Source organism: Astatotilapia calliptera, chromosome 14, assembly GCF_900246225.1.
Source record: "Astatotilapia calliptera chromosome 14, fAstCal1.2, whole genome shotgun sequence".
Lineage (NCBI taxonomy): Eukaryota > Metazoa > Chordata > Actinopteri > Cichliformes > Cichlidae > Astatotilapia > Astatotilapia calliptera.
The window spans coordinates 15,361,581-15,381,386 of record NC_039315.1 but is presented as its reverse complement, the minus strand read 5'-3'; the positions used below and the strand labels follow the sequence as shown (position 1 = coordinate 15,381,386).

Here is a 19,806-nt window from a genome sequence, read left to right as displayed (position 1 = left end):
GAAACATTTTGTGCTGCAATGAGAACGATTACTAAGTGAGCTCCCTTTAATGAGCCAGTAGTGTCAAATATATCTGCAGTTTAAGTTGTAAAGGGAAAAGCTTGCTAAGGTATAATCAAACTCCCTACATCGTTGGCTGAACCAGCAAAACTCCAGTATCACTGTAAAGACATTTAACTACACATTTAATATAAAAAGGATTTAATTTTAATAGTACATCTCAGATTTTACACAGACAGCTGCTGTAACAAATGCAAAACATTTGTCAGCACATGAGAAAACTTTCTTTAAAAAAAAAAAAAAATAGCAGCATTTCATCATAAAGAACACAATATTTACATGATGTGTGAAAGGTAAAGTAAAAGAGCAAACAGGGTTCTTGGGTTTAGGCAGTGATGGCGTCGTGCTCTTTAAAGACGATGGTCTTTGGGTTGATTCCCACACTCTTGGTGGTGTTGTTAGTTTTGTAGATGCCGATGAGACGATCAGCGATCTCGAACATGTTGTTCCTCAGGGAAATGATGATGAACTGTGCGTTCTTTGTTTGCTCCTGAAAGAAAAATATATTTCCTTTAGTTTTACACCACCTTGCTGCTTTTTAAAGTAGCACTACTACTCAAAAGGGTGAATGTTTGAGGCATTAACAGAATCAACCGCTCCATACTCACATAAATGTAACAGGCCACAATGGAGACGTTCTTGAAATCAAGGGCAGCATCAATCTCGTCCATGAAATAGAGTGGTGTGGGCTTATAGTGGTGTAGCGCAAACACCAGAGCCAAGGAGCTGAGGGTCTTTTCTCCTCCCGACAGGTTAAAGATCTTCTTCCAGCTTTTCTTGGGAGGACGAACACTTTAAAAAAAAAAAAAAAAGTTTGTTTGTCTAGCAAATGCATCATCACCCAAAAAAAACAAAACAAAAAAATACTCATGTTTCGACTGTGTGAGATCTTAGAAAGACGCTATGTCATTCATCTCCAGAAATTGAACACACTCCATATTTTAATCTGCCTTCATGCACAGCCTGAACCTGCTCTCAGTGCTCGAGCTCACACATTTCAGCAAACGCTGCTTAACACAGTCCAACAGCTGTGTGCAGCTGTAACTGTGCTATTTTAAACTTCATGAGTAAAAGTACATCACATGCTTACACCTGACCATGTGCAGGTCAGGGCATTAGTGATGTGTGTTGTTCAGTACTGTTACTTGTTTTTAACAACAGTATCCTTCATTTGAGTCCCGTAAATGTTAAAAGGAAGATTTGGGATCAGTTTTAATAATAGAAGAAAACAGACGTACACTAAAAGAACAGTTTCACTGTGCTTGGCAGAAAGTTCAGAACATTTTAGGAAGAGGTCAGAGTGACGTAAGAAAAAAAAAAATCATAAAGCCAGTTCTACAAAATCTGAGGAACATAATTATAATGAAATGAATGAATCTCAGACTTTTAAATGCCAAAAAGATAACAGCATTTGGAAAAAGGCAAATAATAAATTATTTTTATCCCTCTAATGTGAAAGACAAACTAGATCTCTCAAAAGGTCTGAGAGCTTTTTTTTGTGTTAAAGAATTTAGATTTTTACAATAAGTCTGCCTGAACATTTGTTTAATTCGATGCAGGTAGAATTTAGTTTGGTTGTTAGTTTATTTGGATTGTTGGGATGTAAACAAGTGTTTGGTTTTTCTATCAGATGTCCTCGACATTAATGAAAAAACTGAATTGATTCAAAAGCAAGCGATGAAATCTCTGCACTGATGAACCTCACAGTGATCACCTACAGTCACTCATGCTTTACCTGAACATGATGCCCTCAGAGAAGGGGTCCAAACTGTCCACGAGCTCCAGCTCTGCATCACCACCCAGTGTAAGCATCTGGTAGTTTTCCTTCAGCTTGTTTGTGATCATGTTGAATCCAGTCATGAACTCATTGAGGCGCTGTTTGCGCAGGTCCTCGTAGCCACGTTTGAATTTGTCCCTCTCTGTAGTGATCTCATCAAGCTGGGCGACACGCTGCAAGTAAAGCTCCTCCTGAGAACACGAACACGCAGATTGAAATTAAAATTAGGCTGTGAGCTCATTTCCGTTTTGATAAATTCTAAACAGAGCTGCTTAAAATAAAGCTATAAATGGACCAAGAGAGTACCACTAAACATGCTCCACACATTGGCTGAACCAGCATTAGATGAGCCAACAGATCCAGAAAAAACAAAATAAAACAGCAGTATTAACAACAGTCACTGAGTTTCAGCAACAGCGAGTTGTTAGGTAGCAGGCTGCCTGTCACGCCTGTGCATACCTTCTTCTTGTACTCTGCGATGGCCCCGAGGTTGGGCTTCATCTGAGCACACTGGGTCTCTAATGTGATCATCTTGTTGATAATGATGTTGGGATCTGAGATTTCATCGAGTTCAGCCGGAGTGAGCACAGGGAGTTCCTCTGCTGGCTTGTCCTCGATGGTATGAAGGGACAGCTTGGAGGCCTGTGGAATAGAAACAATAGTTTTTACTATTTTACACCATCATCCTGTAGAGCAAGCAAAGATACAAATCAAAGGGCCTCAGATATGATTAAAGCATTCACAATTAGAAAATGAAAAAAAAGTATCAATATAAAACAAAGTGGGTCTGATATCACTGGACTATTTTTGTCCCTTGCTTTAAGTTTGCTGAGTAAATCTTCATTAATGTTATTGTTACAAGAATAAAACTATAGTAGTACATCAATTCACAGCAACACCTTTCCTCTCCCACCTCTTTCTGCCAGTGTTTGATTTTGTTATTTTGTTCGGTAATGGTGGCCTCGATCTGCTCGATGCGGAGCCGGACGCCTAGGGACTCCTCCTGCAGAGCGTGCTCCTGCTGCTGCAGCGCCTTTATCTCCTTCAGCACCCCCTGATACTGCTCCTGCACATCTGGCAATGCAGCCTGGAAGAAACAGAAAAAAAAACAACTAACATCAGCCCTTCACACGTTAATTTTTTTTTCTTACAAAGTGCAAGTGGGACAGCAAGGTTTTAAAACAACTTGCTAAAAATGTAAAATCCTTCTGAGAAAAAAAAAATCAGTGCAAAAACAACAAAAAAACAAACAAACAAACTTTTTTTTCTCCTGTGAAGAAATATAAAACAACCAAAGTGGATGAAAAGTTCCAACCTCAGCCTCCTGACAGTCTTTCATGATCTCTCCAGCCTCGTCTTCCAGTTTCTTCAGCTGTTCTGTGAGTTCAGCTATTGACTTCTCATTCTCCTCCAGCTCACGCTGCACACAAGCCACACTCTCCTCAAACTTCTTCAGGTTGCTACAGAGGGAACGGCAACAGTCAGAGTTGGTGACAGACACATGATATTAGAAAGATTACTGCTGATGATCAGTAGTGGATCAAAAACATTACAGAATGACTGCTGAAGAGCTAATATATTTGTCTACACAAGGATCTTACTCTAACCCAGGCCATCATCCTGCCTGCACAGGAGGCCAGCTGTAAATTGAGCAATGTTATAGCAGCAGCTTCATCCGTCTACACTGGATGCGTTAAGACAACTGAAGTAAAGGTCAGCGCCATTCTGGGAACAATTCAAAGCCTGAAACACAACTGAACGTATGTGCATATAAATATCAAACAAATCAAATAAATCGTGAAGCACAAAAACAAAAAACAAACAAAAAACACCCCACTGAGTACACAAACTGACACAACCAAAGTAATTTAACATTTTATCCACATCATCTCTCTCCTTATCAGTTTGTCGTCAACAGTATTTAAAAAAAAACTTAATAAAAAAAATTGTGTATTATAGGGCTGCCACAAACGATTATTTTGATAGTCGACTAGTCACCGATTATTTTTGCGATTAGTCGACTAATCAGATCATCATCCATTAGACATAAAACTACAGCTTATTGCACCAGCAGCATCTGCTCTTATATAACTATCATTAGCTTACAGCTTTAAGTGTTTAAGGTCTGTGCTAACTAAAAATAAAGACAAGATGATAGTTTATTAAATTTTAATGAAATTTGCAGATTGTTTCGGTGAAGTTTAATAAACTCCTTGCTATCTAAAATATAACAGGACACTGGAGTATATTCTGGAGCATCTCACACTTCTGATAATCAGCTGTCTGCTTGATGTTTATTCAGCTGTGTAAAAACTATAACTTTAATCTCAGACAAACTGATTTACTCAGGAACAAATAAAATACTAAAAAAAAAAAAAAGCCAAACAATAACATTTTAAGTTATCTAAGTGACTCATATATATTTAACCTGAGTAGCGAAGGTTTGAAAACGATTTGCGGGGAGTCCGGTGTTCTCACGGCGCTAGTGAGCCTAGCCCCCGGCTCGCTAACGAGCTAGTGGGTAACAGATGTCTCCGAAAACGTCGGAGCGCTTTTGAAAATATGTGGTGTCCTGATAAACTGAGCAGATATTTGAGGTTTACACAGCTACATTCTCGCCTGAAAATATGTTAAACGTTTATTTTGTGACCCAGAAAGAATAATAAGAGTAACATTAAAACTAACTAGATGCCGCCATTGTTGGAAACTGCGCTGGGCCGCGCTATGAATTCTGGGACACAGCTGCTTCTTCTTCTTCTTCTTCGGGGTTTAACGGTAGCTGACATCCTTGTACATGCAATGCTGCCATCTTCTGTTTCAGTCCGTTATTACACTCTTAAATCCTGCCACTTATTCCTGCGTCTTTTGTGATCGTACAAAGTTTCAAACGACGCGTCGACTATTAAATCAGTCGTCGACGATTTTGATAGTCGACGTAATCGTGACTAGTCGACAAATCGTGGCAGCCCTAGTGTATTAGTTATTGTCTGGTAATGAACTACTGTCAGACAAAACACTTGTCTGACAACTCGTTTTAAAAGGCAAATATATATCCCAGGTGTCCTACCTGACTATTCTTTTTGTGCCGTGAGGGTTAAAAAAAAAAAAAAGAACAAAAGTGATTTGACACGGCTCATAAATACTACTTGTTAAAACAAAAGTAATCCCTGCACTGCTGCACTCTGAGGCCGTCATTCACATTAATATGGCGCGTCTGTACAGTCAAATCTCATACTTTGCATATTACAGAGTGAAATTCAAGGTTAGAAACTTGGCTCGGATCTTAGAATAAAATCTACTGTGGTTAGATGCAGTGCTACCCAAACACAGATTCACTTAAACTGCAGTCACAACGGCTTCTAAAAGATTAAAATCTCTTTCATACACAAAGTGTGTAACTGTGGTGGTAGGTTCATTTGTCTAAGTAAATGTTTTTGGCTTTCAGACCTGCTTCCGTGTGTCAGTTCATAAGCTCCCACTTTGTTCGTAATCGACTCAACAGCTTGTCATGCCAGACAAACCACATCACACACAGACCAAGTGTGTGTTTTTGCTACAGCGCGCTGCCAGGCTGTCCTGCCTACATGATCAATCTTAATGTTCCAGCCACAGACACCAAAGACTAGACACCCAACACACTCACCACTGCCACAACACTGATTAATTCAAAGAAACCAATGACAACAACAGGAGACAGGAATTTAGTGACAGAAACCCAATGCTACTTACATGTGATATTAGTATTGAATAGTCGTAAGAAAAAAAGAACAAAGGAAAAACAAACAGTATAGGGTGTCCCCCCTTTAGATAAAAGGGAGAGATACCTGCTCTTTCATTACAAAATAAACTACTCTGAGAAAAAAAACAACAAAAAAAACAAACATTCCCCAGTCTCTCAGAAGGAGCTGATTCAATACAAAAACTTCCATGAAGCCATGCAAAAAAACAAAACAAAAACACTTTTATACCTTTCATAGTCCATCAGGCGGCATTTTGGTAAAATTTTGGTGGCAGCCTTCAGCCCCCAAAATGTCATGTGGCCATCTGTGGTACTTATGAAGTCACAGAGGCTCAAAAAGTGCCAAAATTTCAACCCATTCCTGTGTATTCTGCACACTCCTAACTCTGAAAATTTTCACTATTTATTATAATAATGTTTCTGTAAAATAAATAAATAAATAAAACCACCTGATTTTGAGGGGCTTGGGTGGGAGGTACTGAATGACTTCATGGAATCAACCATCTGTCCAGCTGCATGGATAATTCAGAATATTCCTGCATATTGTAATATTACTGAGGGGCATGATACCAGGTACAGATAACTTTTATGTTCTTTGTATAATTTAGGTATTTAACCTGTTATGTACGAGCAGAGACTCATACACATGTCAGAATTATAAATAACAGGCTTCACAGTGATTTCACCAGTAGCCACTCGTCTACGATCAGTGGATGCACATGTAAATGAGTTTAAACAAGCATAATTTCCTCACCGGCCAGCTGTCTTTATGGCCACTTGGGCTTTGGTTATGGTAGAGGAGCACTCATCTAGCTCCTTGTTGATCTTGTCAAGCTTGTCCTGCTGAGCTTTAAGCTTGTGGCTGTTGATGTCTACAATCAGATTGTGGAGCCTTTTCACCTCATTTTCCACCTTCCCAGCCTTACTGGATGCTGCCTCGTAGTCTGATTGAACAAAAAGGAACAGCATATAGGAGAAAAACAAAAAACAAGACAAAGATATTTGTATTAATAGATTTAGAAGGATTCAAGAATTAAATTCATGTATACACAAAAGCTAATCTGGTTATTAAGAGCAATAATGTGACAAGATTTTTTTAAAACAAAATTACACTACCAAGTGATTATATATTTTTTTAAACATCTCAAGAGAGTGAACATTACCATATTTAAATGATTAACAACAGTATTTCTCTTTAGTGTTTACAGGACATTACCTTGTTTGAAGGCCTCCAGGCTCTTTTCCATCTGTTTCTGTTTGGCCTTGTCTGGGGCAGCTGCCAGCACATTGGCTTCAAGTTCCTTGATCTGAAGTTTCAAGTGAGTCTCTTGGTCAGCTAAACTCTGAGAGAAGCAAAGAAAAAGAAATAATTCAGATTTGCAAACACAAAAAATGTTTTAATCAGTCAAAACTGTCCTATTTGATGGCTTACTAATAGCAGGGGTTATTAATTAGATCAAAAACACAGCCAAATGAGTGTGAGAGGAGCAGAATGAATGAAAATTATGTACAGTCATGCTGTTGGTGTATTTTTCCAAGGTGTTCTTCATGTCCCGGAGCTGTGGCCGCAGGCGCTGGATGTTCTCTTCTAGCTGCAGCTTTCTCTCTTGGCATCCCTGCAGCTTCGACACTTTCTCATTTAGCTTGCTCTCCATGCGGTCAAGCTGCAGAAAACAAATGAAAATCATCATGTCCTATACACAAATGCCTAGCTGTGATTATGTTTTCTACTATCCATCACTCCTGGGAAATGTGTATAAAGTAAAATCTCATGGCAAGAATTATTATTTTAAAAGTTCACATCACTCATGTGGATTAAGGAATAGTTATTCACTCTGAAAGGAGACCTTTCAGAGTGAATAACTAAGAACTCCAAGCTCCTGTCTTGAAGTTTTGGTTTGCAATAAACACTAAACAGACAGTCCGACAGATACAGTAGTCTGGTGACTAAAAATGGACTCAAAGATAATGTTTCACTTTAATGACCAGTTAGTTCGAAACCAAGAGAGAGTTTCACACACTTTTAAATGTTTATTGAATTCTCACATTGCATTTTGTGGTGCCCATTATTATTGATACTTGTGCAACTAGTACTGAGAAGCTTAGGCACCATCTGCTCTCATAGTCCAGATTTATCTGTGGACCATTTGGTTGCAGAGGCAAAGATCATGTATGTGTATGCTATGTTCAATTAAAATACAAGTTGTATTAAACATTATAGCTTCAAACAATTTACCTCCACCTGGGAGACTTCAGTGCCAATAGAAGAGCCCATTCTGCCCTTCATGACTCTTCCTCCTCCAGTCATGGTTCCTGTGAAACATTGGAAAATTATTCAAGCTTTTTAAAAAATGTAACCAAATGATCTATTTGAGAGGGTCATAAGTATATATATTTTTTATTGCGAGCAAGATAGACAGAAAAGATAAATCACCCACCCGCCATCTCTATTATCTCTCCCTTCAGGGTGACCACTCTCCAGCGTTTGTCTTTTTGGTAGGCTATCCTTGTGGCCTGCTCCAAGTTTTGGGCCACCAGCGTGTCCCTCAGGGCAAAGTAGAAAGCTGGTCGCACACTGTCATCGTTCACTCGCACCATGTCAAAAAGACGAGGGCTGTCTTCTGGGGTGCGAATGGAAGCCATGCTCTTCTCCCATACTTTCATCTGTGCAAAGGAAGTTTAGATGAATGAGAAGGAGCAGCAAGATATGGAGGCCATCTGAAGGCACAATATTTCACAAAAAATATAACTAAAGTCGTTAAGACTTAAAAAATTATATTTCGCCTGACTGAAGTTCTTTAAATCCTTCATATTTACCTTGTCAAGACCAATGAAGGTAGCAACCCCAATGTTCTGTTCTTTTAGGAATGTGACGCATTTCTGAGCCGTGTCAATGGTATCAACTACAATGTTGTCTAGAGCACCACAGCTAGATGAAATGGCCACATCATACTTCTCATCTATGGCTCCCAGATCTCCCTACAGGCATAAATATATTTAGAATCATTAATCAATAGAAACAAGCGAAGGAAAGTTGTTGAGTTCTGCAATTTTTGTATTTTCTTTACCAATCGTCCATAGATGCCGGGGATTCTGCCACTTTTCTTCTGCTGCATGAGGGCATCCAGGACTTTTCCACGACTGCGGTTCGAGGACAGGGAGCTCTTGGCTTCATCTACTTTCTGCCTCAATTCCCTCACCACCTCCCTTGTCTCATTATCAGTCTTCATCAGTTGCTCCAACTCTTCCTCATCCTGCAGAGAAACAGAAGGCAAAAACTCAAAACACATGATGGCTGTAACACAAATTATCCACAAAATGTTATCTAACTGACAGTGCTGATGTTTGGTTCTACCTTCTTTAGCTCCCGTTCTCTTTCAGGTATTTTGACCTCCAGGTCTTTGATGGCGGCACGGCGCTCCCGCAGTGTGTCAGAGGTCGTCTGCAGTGTCTGCTTGGCTGTGTTCAGCTGTGTCAGAGCTGTGTTGTGGCGGCTAAGGTAGATGTCAAGCTCCGACTGAGCGAGGTCCATACGAGAACGGGTCTCATTTACAGCCTTGTTGAGCTCCATGAGCTCCTTTTCTTTTTTCTGGATTATACAAGAAGATTGTTTGTTTTAAAAACAAAGTTTCAGTGAGCACACAACAAAAACCATGATGTATACAGATACCTCTTTGTCCTGCTGCAAGCCGCTGGTCTCTTCCTTCAAACTCTCCATCACATCTTTAAGTTTTTCTTCTTCTTTCACCTTCTGCTGCTCCAGTTCTTCTTTGCGAGCTGTTGCCTCAGAGATGGCCTTTTCACTGCTGGCTGGTATACCACGCACTTCCTCCAGCTGAAAGATGAGCCAGACAGGACAATGTGCAAAAGCATATGAAATGTGTCCAACTCCAAAATCTAAGCAACAGTTGCTAGATTCCCTCCCTCCAGGTTAACTTGACAACATCAGTAGTAAACACCTCTACCACCCACCGAGAAACAGCCGTTTACTTCCTAAATTAGAAAAGATGAAACAAGAGAAGAGTGTGGGAGATAGGAGGTGCAAGTTTGTTGTTTTGGGTTTTTTGACAGCGACAGTTACAAAGAAACTGTGCTACGCATCCAGACACAGGCCAAAACACACAACTGTAATCAACTATAAACACATATTCAGGACTGAGCAAGCTCTGGTTAAGACTGGCACAACAATCTGCCACTTGGCAGAGCTGAAACAAGCCAAGGAGTGGTACGTGTGTATAGTCTATGTTTTGTAGGGTTAACTGCGGGTGAAATGTGAATGTAGCTGCTGGGAGCGTTACACAAGCCAGGCCATAGTTGACTACCATACAGCAGAACACTGCTCCCCAGAGGTCTGCCTGCCTCTGCCCAGCTCCCCCTCTGACCAAGATGTTTCCAGAGCACAGCCATTGTGGGTGGAGCAGATTGGCTTTTAGAGCAGAGGTAAATGAGAATATTCTGACAGTCATGAGACAACTCTTGGTTACTGTTAAAAAAAACAAAAAAACTCTTAAGTTCGTGTTTAAGCGACAAAAAAACGTGAGTCTAAGAGACAGGACGACCGAGAACTGTGAAACAGAGCACACACACTATCAACTTGTGCTACTTCGCAGCCCCCTAGTGGCTACTTTAAGACAGCTAGCCCTTCCGGACTCATATAGGGCTTTATTTTTTTCCTGTGAATAATGTCAGTTAATTTATAAAAATACAGAAACTTGACTTTACCCAAAGAAAGAAGACACACACACACATACATACATACATATATATAAAATTAAAGCAAAGCCCCTATACACACTTGGATACAAAATTATCTTTCAGTATCATATGGCATTTGTGCTTCAGACTAAAAATGTGTCAGCAACATTCAAACACTTGTGTACCAAGTTTCAATATAGAAAGTTTTGCTTTGTGTTGCTATGGCTGTCATACATCCTCTGCCAGCAGTCAGACCTCACTTTGTTCTGTTCACACAAATATGTATCATCCTTAAAAGATGACAGAAAAAAAACAAAAAAGAAACCAAAAAAAAAAAAACATAAAAATAAAAGAAATTATTAAAATATACAAACTAAGGCTAGTTTTATATTTTGCATTTAGTATGATTGGTAATCACTCTGTAAGCCCAAGTTTAAAACAACACTGCTGACAACTGTAAAACATGAAGCCGTGTGTACTCGGTGGAAAACTTCTCAGCCTACAAATGATTTTAGTAAATGAAACACTGAACAAAAATGCTAAAATGTAGTTTCTGTCATATATTTATTTTAAGTAAGTTGCTGTAAAAGGGTTACAAACATTTTTTTCCTCTCTCTGCTTCAAAACTGTAGCCATGGTGTTTATTGACAAGCAAAAGAAAATTTATTTTTAGTGCCCACGTTTCTGTCTTGGCCTTCATACAAATTAAATACAGTAACTCATAGGGTAACCATGCCACTGGTTACTTTGTGTAACCTTGTATTTGCAGATGGATTTGTATGCTAAATATCAATTAAATAAAAAAAGGGACAAAACTACACCATACTGACAGATTGTGTGTCTGTACCTCTGAATCACATGTGAATGCCCACTGTGATTATCAGAGTGGCTCTAATTACTCTGAAACAATTGTGTAAAAGTTGTCTGCAATTTAAAGTCCAACACACCTTTTCTTTGTCCTTCTCCAGCTGCTTCTGCAGTTTCTTGTTCTTGCTCTTTGAGTGTTTAATCTTCTCACGCACTTCAACATCCTGCAAATCCAGCTGGGTGAACTTCTCCTTCTGGGTTTCAATGTACTTGTTGAGCTTATTTTGTTTCCTGGTGGAGGAATAGCTTTTTTACTGGGTACATTCAAGTCCATCTACTGAAATATTATATAAACTGAAAAAATATACAAAATACATACATTAAGCGCATGTATATGTATGTATGTATGTATATATATAAAAAATACAGTATACTTATTATTAATGTTCTTCCAGTTTTCAGTTCCTGCACATTATTTTAGAGATGATTTGTCAGTTTAAAAATTATCTATGGTCACCAACCCAAAAATTATGAGAATTATTGCATATATAAATTTCAAGCACATACGCTTCTTTGTGTAAACATTTTTGTGTGTGTAAATAAATTAGACCCATGTTTGTTACACTTGATACACCTTCCAGATAAGAGATGCTTAAGCAACCAAGAAAAATAAATAAATAAAACAAACAAATACAAAATGTTACTAAGTCATAAAAAAACTGAGTAATGTGGTAAAAGTTATATTGGTTAACAGAAGGAGAAGAAATGCAAATGCCTCACTTTTCCACATTTTTGAGTTCTTGGTTCATTTTCTCCATCTCTTCTGATAACTTGGCATTTTTCTCAGTGAGCTCCTTTGTGTCCTCCGAGATCTTTTGCTTTTCCTGCTCTTTATCAACCACACGTTTCTGCAGATCATGACTAATGACAAAGAGAAAACAGAGAGAGGGAGAAGGAAAAAAAGAGGGGAAAAAAGTCTGATAAAACTTTATCATTTACATGGAAAGCAAAAGACTATGATGTTTGACAGCAGAGAAGCATGCCCAGCTGTTCTTTTGAGTATTTGAAATGGAGAAGTCTTTTCTGTACAACTGCTGGGTCTGCATTTTTATATTATTGATGAAATTTTTCCATGTACAAAACAGAGGTGGTATTGGTGTACTCACATGTAATACTGACAGAGCTGACACTTGTGTTTGAAGATGTCATTTTCCAGGGTGAGGAACTCCACAGCTTTATTCTTTTCTCCCTCCAAAGCATTCTTCTCTTTTTCCACCATCTTTACTCTGTTTAGCTTAGGTAAACAAAATAACAGTATTTTATGTCTGGTGATAAAACTTAGTTACTTGCATAGTATAAAAAAAAAATTAAAAAAAAATCAAATAACAACTTTAAGAAAAAAAAAAGATAAAAAGCTTGTCAACATGGTAACACAGTACAATCAACAAAAAATAATTTTCAATAAAACCCAATTATTAAATCTACTGTATGCTTCATAGTTTCCTGTCAGTGCATCATTTTCATCTCAGACATGTGTACTGAAAGTACCCCAAAACATACACACACATAAGAAAGCCTCATGAGCCTCAGACTACTGAATAGATGCTCAACAATTGTAGTCCATACACAGGAAGGAAAGTTGGTTAGCTAAACTGTGTGAACAGACAGTATTTGAGTTGTCACCTTCTCTCCCCTCTGCTCATTGAGTAGCTCAATGCGGCGAGCCAGAGTTTGGATGGGTTCCTTGAGACGGCAGGAGCCAATAATGTCCTCCAGGTACTCCAGCATGCCCTCATCATGCTCTGTCTGACCTTTAGGCTTCATCATGGCAATCTGCTCCACCTCACCCTAGGCAAAGTCCACAACAGCACATTGGCAAAAATACTGCTTGCACCCATTCACAGAAAGCCAAAATGAAAATGGGTAATAATAATTTGTAAAAAAAATAAAAAAAATCTTATTTTTAAATTATCCACATGTTTAACCATTAGGGTGTGGCCAGCTGAACTTATGGCTCTAAACTTGACTTAACACTAGTTTGCCACACACACACACACACACACACACACACACATACACAAATCCTGTGCAAAATAATAATAATAATTTTTTAAGTTACAAATCATGAGTATTTTTTTTACTACCTTTACTCAAAGAAGCTGAAAACAAAGAGTGTAATTAAAATTCAACTACTTAACTGACTAAAAAAATAAAATAAAAAATAAAAACAGATGAAATCTGTTAAATGATTAATTTCTGTAATCACATGCTTAACACGCTTCAGAAATACTAGTGCTAAAATAAAAACATTGCCTCACAGCAATCACCGCACATTAAAAGATGCAAAATTTATCATATCCAAATTTAAGGTGGTTGAAAAACAAATGCTGGTGTAAACATGCAAATTCTGATTTCGGGTAACTACACCAGTTACATTTTCACATTACTGTACATGTACTACTTGGCCCAAAGTTAGGGACAACTCTACAGTATAATTATATTTGTCAGAACATGTGTTCATTTTTATTTATTTATCTTAAATAGGCTGGCTAGAAAAATATTGCCAGGTAAGAAATTTCAAGTCAAACAAAAAATAGATCTAGTTGTAGTAAAAACAAACCAAGTCTCAAATTGGGCTTTTATTTATGTCTAGGGTGGGAAAAAAAGCAGCTCTTTTTTATTACTTTTTATGTATGAAAGAAAGGAGAAGCCAGTTAGAGGAAGGAGGGGGAAATCCCACGTCATCCTCTGCTCTGACCAGTGCACAAAATAGACAGCTTTCCCTTTGCCAGAGGCCTGGAAAAGTGACCTTGGAAAACAAACTCAAGCCTCTTCCCATAGTCATGCAGCCATATCACTGACAAGAGACATAGGAGTGTAGAAATGGACATGCACACATAAATACAAAAATATCGAGCAGAGCAGGTTTAAGTGTTCACCTGAAACTATCCCATTAAAAAAAAAAAAACTTAATGGATAAATAAAACTGCGAAAACAATTTTTTTTTTAAATCAGCTATTCTGCTTTACTCAGTTGTAATCCTACATGTCTCTGAGTTCATCAGTAACAACAGGCAATAATAAGAAGAAGAAGAGAAGTAGAAGTATAACAAGTGAAATGATTTAAAAGTCAGAGCAACACAGAGCTAAATAAAATATAAATAAAAACGTAAAATTATGCAAATAAAATAATAAAAAAATATTCAGGACTGCATTCCATTCACAGTTGAGGTAAATTGAAATAAATACATTAAAAAAACTAAACAAACAACATGTTGAACCAATAATAAAGCCATGGTAATGAAGGGTGTTTGATCCAGCCACACTGAAGCAGCACTGCTAATATTGGGGTTGGGGTCTATTCTCACACGCCAATATTTACGTGCTGCTAAAGCGTGGCAGGTACATGGGAAAGGGAGGGCGGGGGCTAACCTGTCCCCACTGGTGGGTCAGCCTCAAAGATTCCCCCCACAAGAAAATCTTAGTGACTTATCCAACTACAGCCACTCACATGCCGGTCCAAGTGTGGATAAATCTGTATCTTTTCCTTAAAATCCTAAAGCAGCAAATTATGGTTCGCACCTTTTCCACATTGTTTCAAACCATGATGCGCTGCTATAGTAGTCTAAGGGCTGGCAGAGGGCACATCTATTTTCCAAATCCAGTGCAACAGGTTATTCCCAAAGACAGTCATGGTTTAAGTTATATGAAACACTTTGACTCAAAGTGGACTAAGACATGGGTAGAGAACAGAGAGCAGGAAATCTTACAAAATGGGATGGTCACAGCAGGGGGAAAAAACTAAACTAAAACAAAAAGCAAAGCTAGAACTGGAAGAGGAAATTGCATAAAAAATTACCTGTAAGATCAGAAATCTGTTGTGGTCTAGGTCAATACCATGGCTTCGCAGTAAGGCACCCACTTCTTTGAATGTGGCTTTCTTGCCATTGATATGGTAGGCTGAGGAATTGTCTTTGTTGGCAGTCCTGGAAACGTAGAACTTGCTGTTGGGGATGACTTCGTAGTCATCTCCTTGCTGATGGGGGAGGGGCAGAGGACAGAGAGCAGCTTAGAAGAGCAGTTAAGAAGAAATTCAAACAGCTCCACACAGCAAATTGCAATATTTATAACATTTATAACACTAACAAATACATTAGGATGGCTAGGGCAAAAAACACACTACATTAAAAACAAAATAAGAAAAAATGGCTTCTTTAAAAAGTATATAAAGCTGGCCAGAGTAACATGCAAATACACCCTATACATACTGGAGTGTATAGAGTGCAACATATGAAGAGAATTAAAACAGTTTATTAGATAAAATAATGACAGTGAAAATACAGCATAAAACAGAAAATTAAGTACTTTTAGAAGAAAGTTTAAAACTTTTTGTTTATACTACTTCTGATTTTTTGTTTTTGTTTTAGATAATAGTTTAAAGCTGATATAGCACACAAAATTTGACCATCAGTTTAAAAACTTGATTTAAATTTACTTGGAGCTAATGAAGCAAAGAGAAAGGCTCAGACACATTTATGAGTACACAAGGCAAAACACTTTCTCACACCCCCTGTGGCAGATCAAATATAGAAACGTGTTTAATTCTTTGAACTACAGTTCAGTCGTTTTTCAATGTAATCTGTCATCTTATCCACCCTACTGAAGTTCTCTCTCAATACAAAAGCCACTTTTTTTTTTTTTACTTTTCACAGTACAGTTAAATGAGTAGAGGCTAATTACTGAACTGCAATTAAAAAAAATATATTTAAAAATAGAGGGATCAACTCTAGCACAATATGAACTGACTATGGCATGTGTGGGTGTTAGCTGTAACTTTCATGACTGATTTGAGTCTTTGTTTAGTCACTGTTGTGATCACTATGCAGCAATATTATACAGAGAACAGAAAAAAAAATATTTTTTTAATTCAACAAACACCACTATCCTTCAGAAAATATTTCTTCTCATCTTTCTGCATTTGGGCTACCCATTTATTAATTCAGAGTGAGTGCAGCATGCATATGTGTGACAGAGAGATAGATATATATACACATATATACCTTATCAATAATCTTTTGAAAGTGCACCTCCACAGTACAGCTTTGCACATCTTTGTGTTGATCAGAGCTGTGAATCAGCACTGAGAGCTTTTTCGACCTGATCTTTTGAGCTCTGTATCCAAACACAAAGAGCATTGAGTCTATCACATTGGACTTCCCACTTCCATTTGGACCAATGATGCAGGAAAAGCGCTAAGAAAAAGGTAGAGAAAATAGAAAAAAATAAAATAAAATCAATAATGTAAAAACAGAGTATATCCTGTAGAGTTAAACAGTAACATTTTATTTCAGCAAGACTGCAAATTTGAATGTATTCCATGGGAGTGTAGTTAAAGTTGTTTTTAACATAGATAAATTATTTAGTAACAAAGAAACAGGAAAAGGTATGAAGAGAAAGTTTACAGAAACTCATAATTTTCAAGAGAAGTTAGCACCCCACTAGATCACTACCTCTTGTGAGATACTCACTAAATCAAAATGGAGTCTGACTTTTTCCACTTTGATTTTATTTAAGGCAATGATGCTAAAATATAGCAGAATAAATTATTCTGTGACATGTTCTCTTTTCTACTACACGAGGCAAAAATCTATGGGTTTTTATCATATGAAATTAAACGGGAAAAAAATAAATTAAGAGTGGGATACACAACAAGTGATGTTAAATCTGTGACACATCAGAAGAGTATTTCCCAGGCAGGGATTACATGTGTAACCATGTTTGGTCGTACCTTGTGAAAAGGCCCCAGAATCTGCTCGCCTGCATATGATTTAAAGTTTCGATTAACTAAATGTGTTATCATCAGGCGAGGGGCGCCCGGTTCATTGGTCATTGCTGGGGGCGGAGGTGGAGGGATGCTACCGACAATCTCCTCCAAACTTCTATTATCAACGGTCTCGGTACCTTCCCCGTGAGACGAATCTGTGGCACACAAAAAGTACAACTTTTATTCTTCTGTTCGAGTCGTTTCAGGTGGGGGGGGGGGGGGGGGGGAGACAGTTGTACGTGGGGGAGGGGTAGAGAAGCATACTCGCGCACGCACACACACACAAAAAAACAAAAACAAACAAACAAAACACACGCACCAAGTTACAAGAGCAGTCAAAGTACGACTCCAGAAAGAAAAGTTGACAGGCGTTATTTTCCTTTGTTCTGCAAACAAGAGCCAACCCCAAAAAAGAAAGAGACCATGGCCGCTTATGAACGAACCCACATTATAATCCAAACGCTCTCCACCAGAAGCGTTTGTACGTACTCAGATGCGCCACATTGTCGATGACAAATAACTAAAGTGGAAATCTCAGCCATCAGCGTCACATTTTCACTCATGCCTGTCTGTGCTCAAACAGAAACAGGAAAACTGGTGTTTTGTGATAATAATGTGTAACGCAGAAACGATTATGTTGCCATCACACAAAGCCACAACGACCTGTCCAAAATCTATTGTGCTCACATAAGCATAAACAAGCCAAGATGTCGATGTTTGTCAATTAAAACCTCGCAGCCAGACACTCAGTGAAGCATTTCAACATATTCTACAAAATACAGACATCACCCACTGCTTATGTGCATCTTATAGGGTTCGCATACAAATCAGTAAATATCAAGCTTACAAGAATTAAGTCAAACACCGCTCTGATCTACTACACAAAGCACCTCATTTTTCGAAATAAATTACCTCGTCTGCTGAGAAGATTCGGGGAAGAAGTACACTCGGCGTTATCAAAATCATCTCCAAAATCATTTTATTGATGACTGGCACTTTAGTCAAAAATATATCAGCCATTCTAACTCCGTGTTGTTTAAGCAAGAAGAGAAAAAAAAGCTTTACAGCTGTGCCAATTGGCCCCTACCAATACAGCAATACACGCAAAGGCTTTGACTGAACAACTTATTTAGATTCACAGACACCAAAACACCCTTTGTTACTTGCCAGTTTTCGGCGGTGCCTCCTCTTGGCCATTGGAGTTAGTTTCTTGAGGGGGTACATCTAGCTCGTCTTCGGAGTCAGACTGCGACCCTTTCCCTCTTGGCTTGGCGGAGGCAGTTGAGCTCTTTGCAGTTTTAGATGGCATGACTTGAAATCTGAAGGGGTCATTGGTAAAAAGGGAATATCCATGAGTGGTTTTTGTGCCTGTCAATCTCTCAACTCCACTTTTAGTCGGTTACACGCAGCTTCTCTGTCAGCCTCTAATCATTACCACAGTCAGATCCTATTGACGCCCAGCTAACTGTTAATCGGTATATTTTGCATATCTTAACATTGCTGTTACAACAATGAGTCCAGCATAACACGAGTTACTCCTGCTGAAAACGTTAAAATGAGATAGCACCAATCCGATGACTGCACAGAATCATAATCTATTTCAAGTTTAAAATTAAGCATCATTTGTCTTTAAAATAATTAAAATAATAATCCCATCCTTTCACAGAACAATTCTAGTAGGCATCTATATCACGCATTTTATTTTGCCTCGCGAACCTAGGCGGTAAATAACGCAGCAAAAATAAGGTTAACGTCACAGCAAGTGAAAAACGACTCAGTTAATGTGCAAATAGCCTAATTATTTTCCTCCTTAGCTCTCTTAGCCTAGCCTGCGTTACACAGCCGCTGCTAATGTGGCTGAAGTTGGTGGTGAAGACCCAACGTCCTAAATTGATCGAGGTTTCAAACCGACACTAATATTAACTTTCATCCCCACAACGTTTTTGTTGGGGCGGAGGCGTAGACGAGCCAACCTAACTCGCTAGGTAATTGGTACGCACATTCAAACAACTAATGCAACGTTACCCGTGTTAGCATAACGTTATAATTACATTCACGTTTGCCAAATAAGTAACTTGGCAATGGCAGCGCAAACTCTGCCACGCTGTTTTTACTTGCTAACGTTACCGTTAAGTTAGCTGTACTACTACTACTTCTGCTAAGTGATTGGCTAACTATATGAAATGAAATATCGCTGCGACGCTAAAGCTAACATAGTGGCTAACTTAAACTATAAAAGGTATGAGTTGCTGGGCTCTATAAAGTCAAATGCAGTGTCGGCATAAACGTAACGCAAATCCTATCCAACGTCAACGTGTTATCTGATATGAAAGAAGTTGTTAACCCTAGTATTAAAGTTAAACGAGTAAATACATTAGAGCCCGCCGGTTATGAGCTATTTGCAATGCGAGCATTACTTTAACGAGTCGGAAATGTCGCTATTAGGAGTGAGTGTCACTGTGGGTTTAATATAAGTTAAGACGAAACGTGATTAGGTCTCATTATTTCTCTTAGAATGTGTAATAATGGTCTGCTCGCTTTCAATCAGAAGCTAACGTTAAACCTTAGTTTAACTTGCCGTTACTGTTAAGTCCCTCTTCAAACGTAATACATTTCAGCAAGTAGACGGAACCCAGTCGTTACTTTCCGCTAAAATACTTCCATGTACCTTCCACAGTATAACCACGATCTGTCAAGAGTCTTCCTTTCAGACCACAGTCGCTATTACGCAAAAAATAATCGTCAATCCAAAGTTTGGCAAATATAATCCAAAAAATTTACTCCCGTGTCACTCCGACTCGCTCTCCTTAGTTGACAACTCAAACTTGTAAATGGCGCCTAAACCTCGCTGTCGAACCAAATTCGTTACAAACTGACGCAAGGCACCATGGAACGTTCAAAGGGC

General features: G+C 38.5%; 2 protein-coding genes across 3 annotated transcripts in view; one reads left to right on the top strand and one right to left on the bottom strand.

The window, feature by feature from the left end:
• Window positions 1–184: 184 nt before the first annotated feature.
• On the bottom strand, window positions 185–19,777 carry smc4 (structural maintenance of chromosomes 4). 2 transcript variants are annotated; one of them, XM_026192158.1, is made up of 24 exons: window positions 19,570–19,777; window positions 18,069–18,220; window positions 16,866–17,056; window positions 16,138–16,329; window positions 14,937–15,113; window positions 12,762–12,926; window positions 12,245–12,372; window positions 11,859–11,999; window positions 11,219–11,369; window positions 9,247–9,411; window positions 8,932–9,165; window positions 8,645–8,830; window positions 8,394–8,555; window positions 8,015–8,240; window positions 7,813–7,889; window positions 7,088–7,240; window positions 6,793–6,919; window positions 6,331–6,520; window positions 3,153–3,297; window positions 2,751–2,924; window positions 2,297–2,479; window positions 1,796–2,028; window positions 669–852; window positions 185–550 (listed from the first exon to the last, which is right to left on the bottom strand). In XM_026192158.1, the coding sequence occupies exons 2-24, from the start codon at window positions 18,208–18,210 to the stop codon at window positions 386–388; spliced, it is 3,891 nt and encodes a 1,296-aa protein (XP_026047943.1). In that variant the 5' UTR covers window positions 18,211–18,220; window positions 19,570–19,777; the 3' UTR covers window positions 185–385. The 2 variants fall into 2 exon arrangements, with proteins under 2 accessions (XP_026047943.1, XP_026047944.1); XM_026192159.1 differs by lacking the exon at window positions 19,570–19,777 and adding an exon at window positions 19,480–19,560.
• The window catches only part of ift80 (intraflagellar transport 80 homolog (Chlamydomonas)), a 54,420-nt gene continuing 52,832 nt past the window's right edge, over window positions 18,219–19,806 (top strand). The window contains exon 1 of the mRNA XM_026192161.1: window positions 18,219–18,886. The gene's annotated coding sequence lies outside the window, so the exon portion shown is untranslated. The remainder of the gene's footprint in view (window positions 18,887–19,806) is intronic.

What these genes read in the sequence shown, in the direction of transcription:
- smc4 (XM_026192158.1), bottom strand. Translation starts at nt 18,210, where the DNA reads ATGCCATCTAAAACTGCAAAGAGCTCAACTGCCTCCGCCAAGCCAAGA. An exon ending in CCTGGAGGCCTTCAAACAAG is followed by an intron (nt 6,521 to 6,792) that starts GTAATGTCCTGT and finishes TTGTTCAATCAG; the next exon opens with ACTACGAGGCAGCATCCAGT. An exon ending in TCTGAGGGCATCATGTTCAG is followed by an intron (nt 853 to 1,795) that starts GTAAAGCATGAG and finishes TTTTTTTTAAAG; the next exon opens with TGTTCGTCCTCCCAAGAAAA.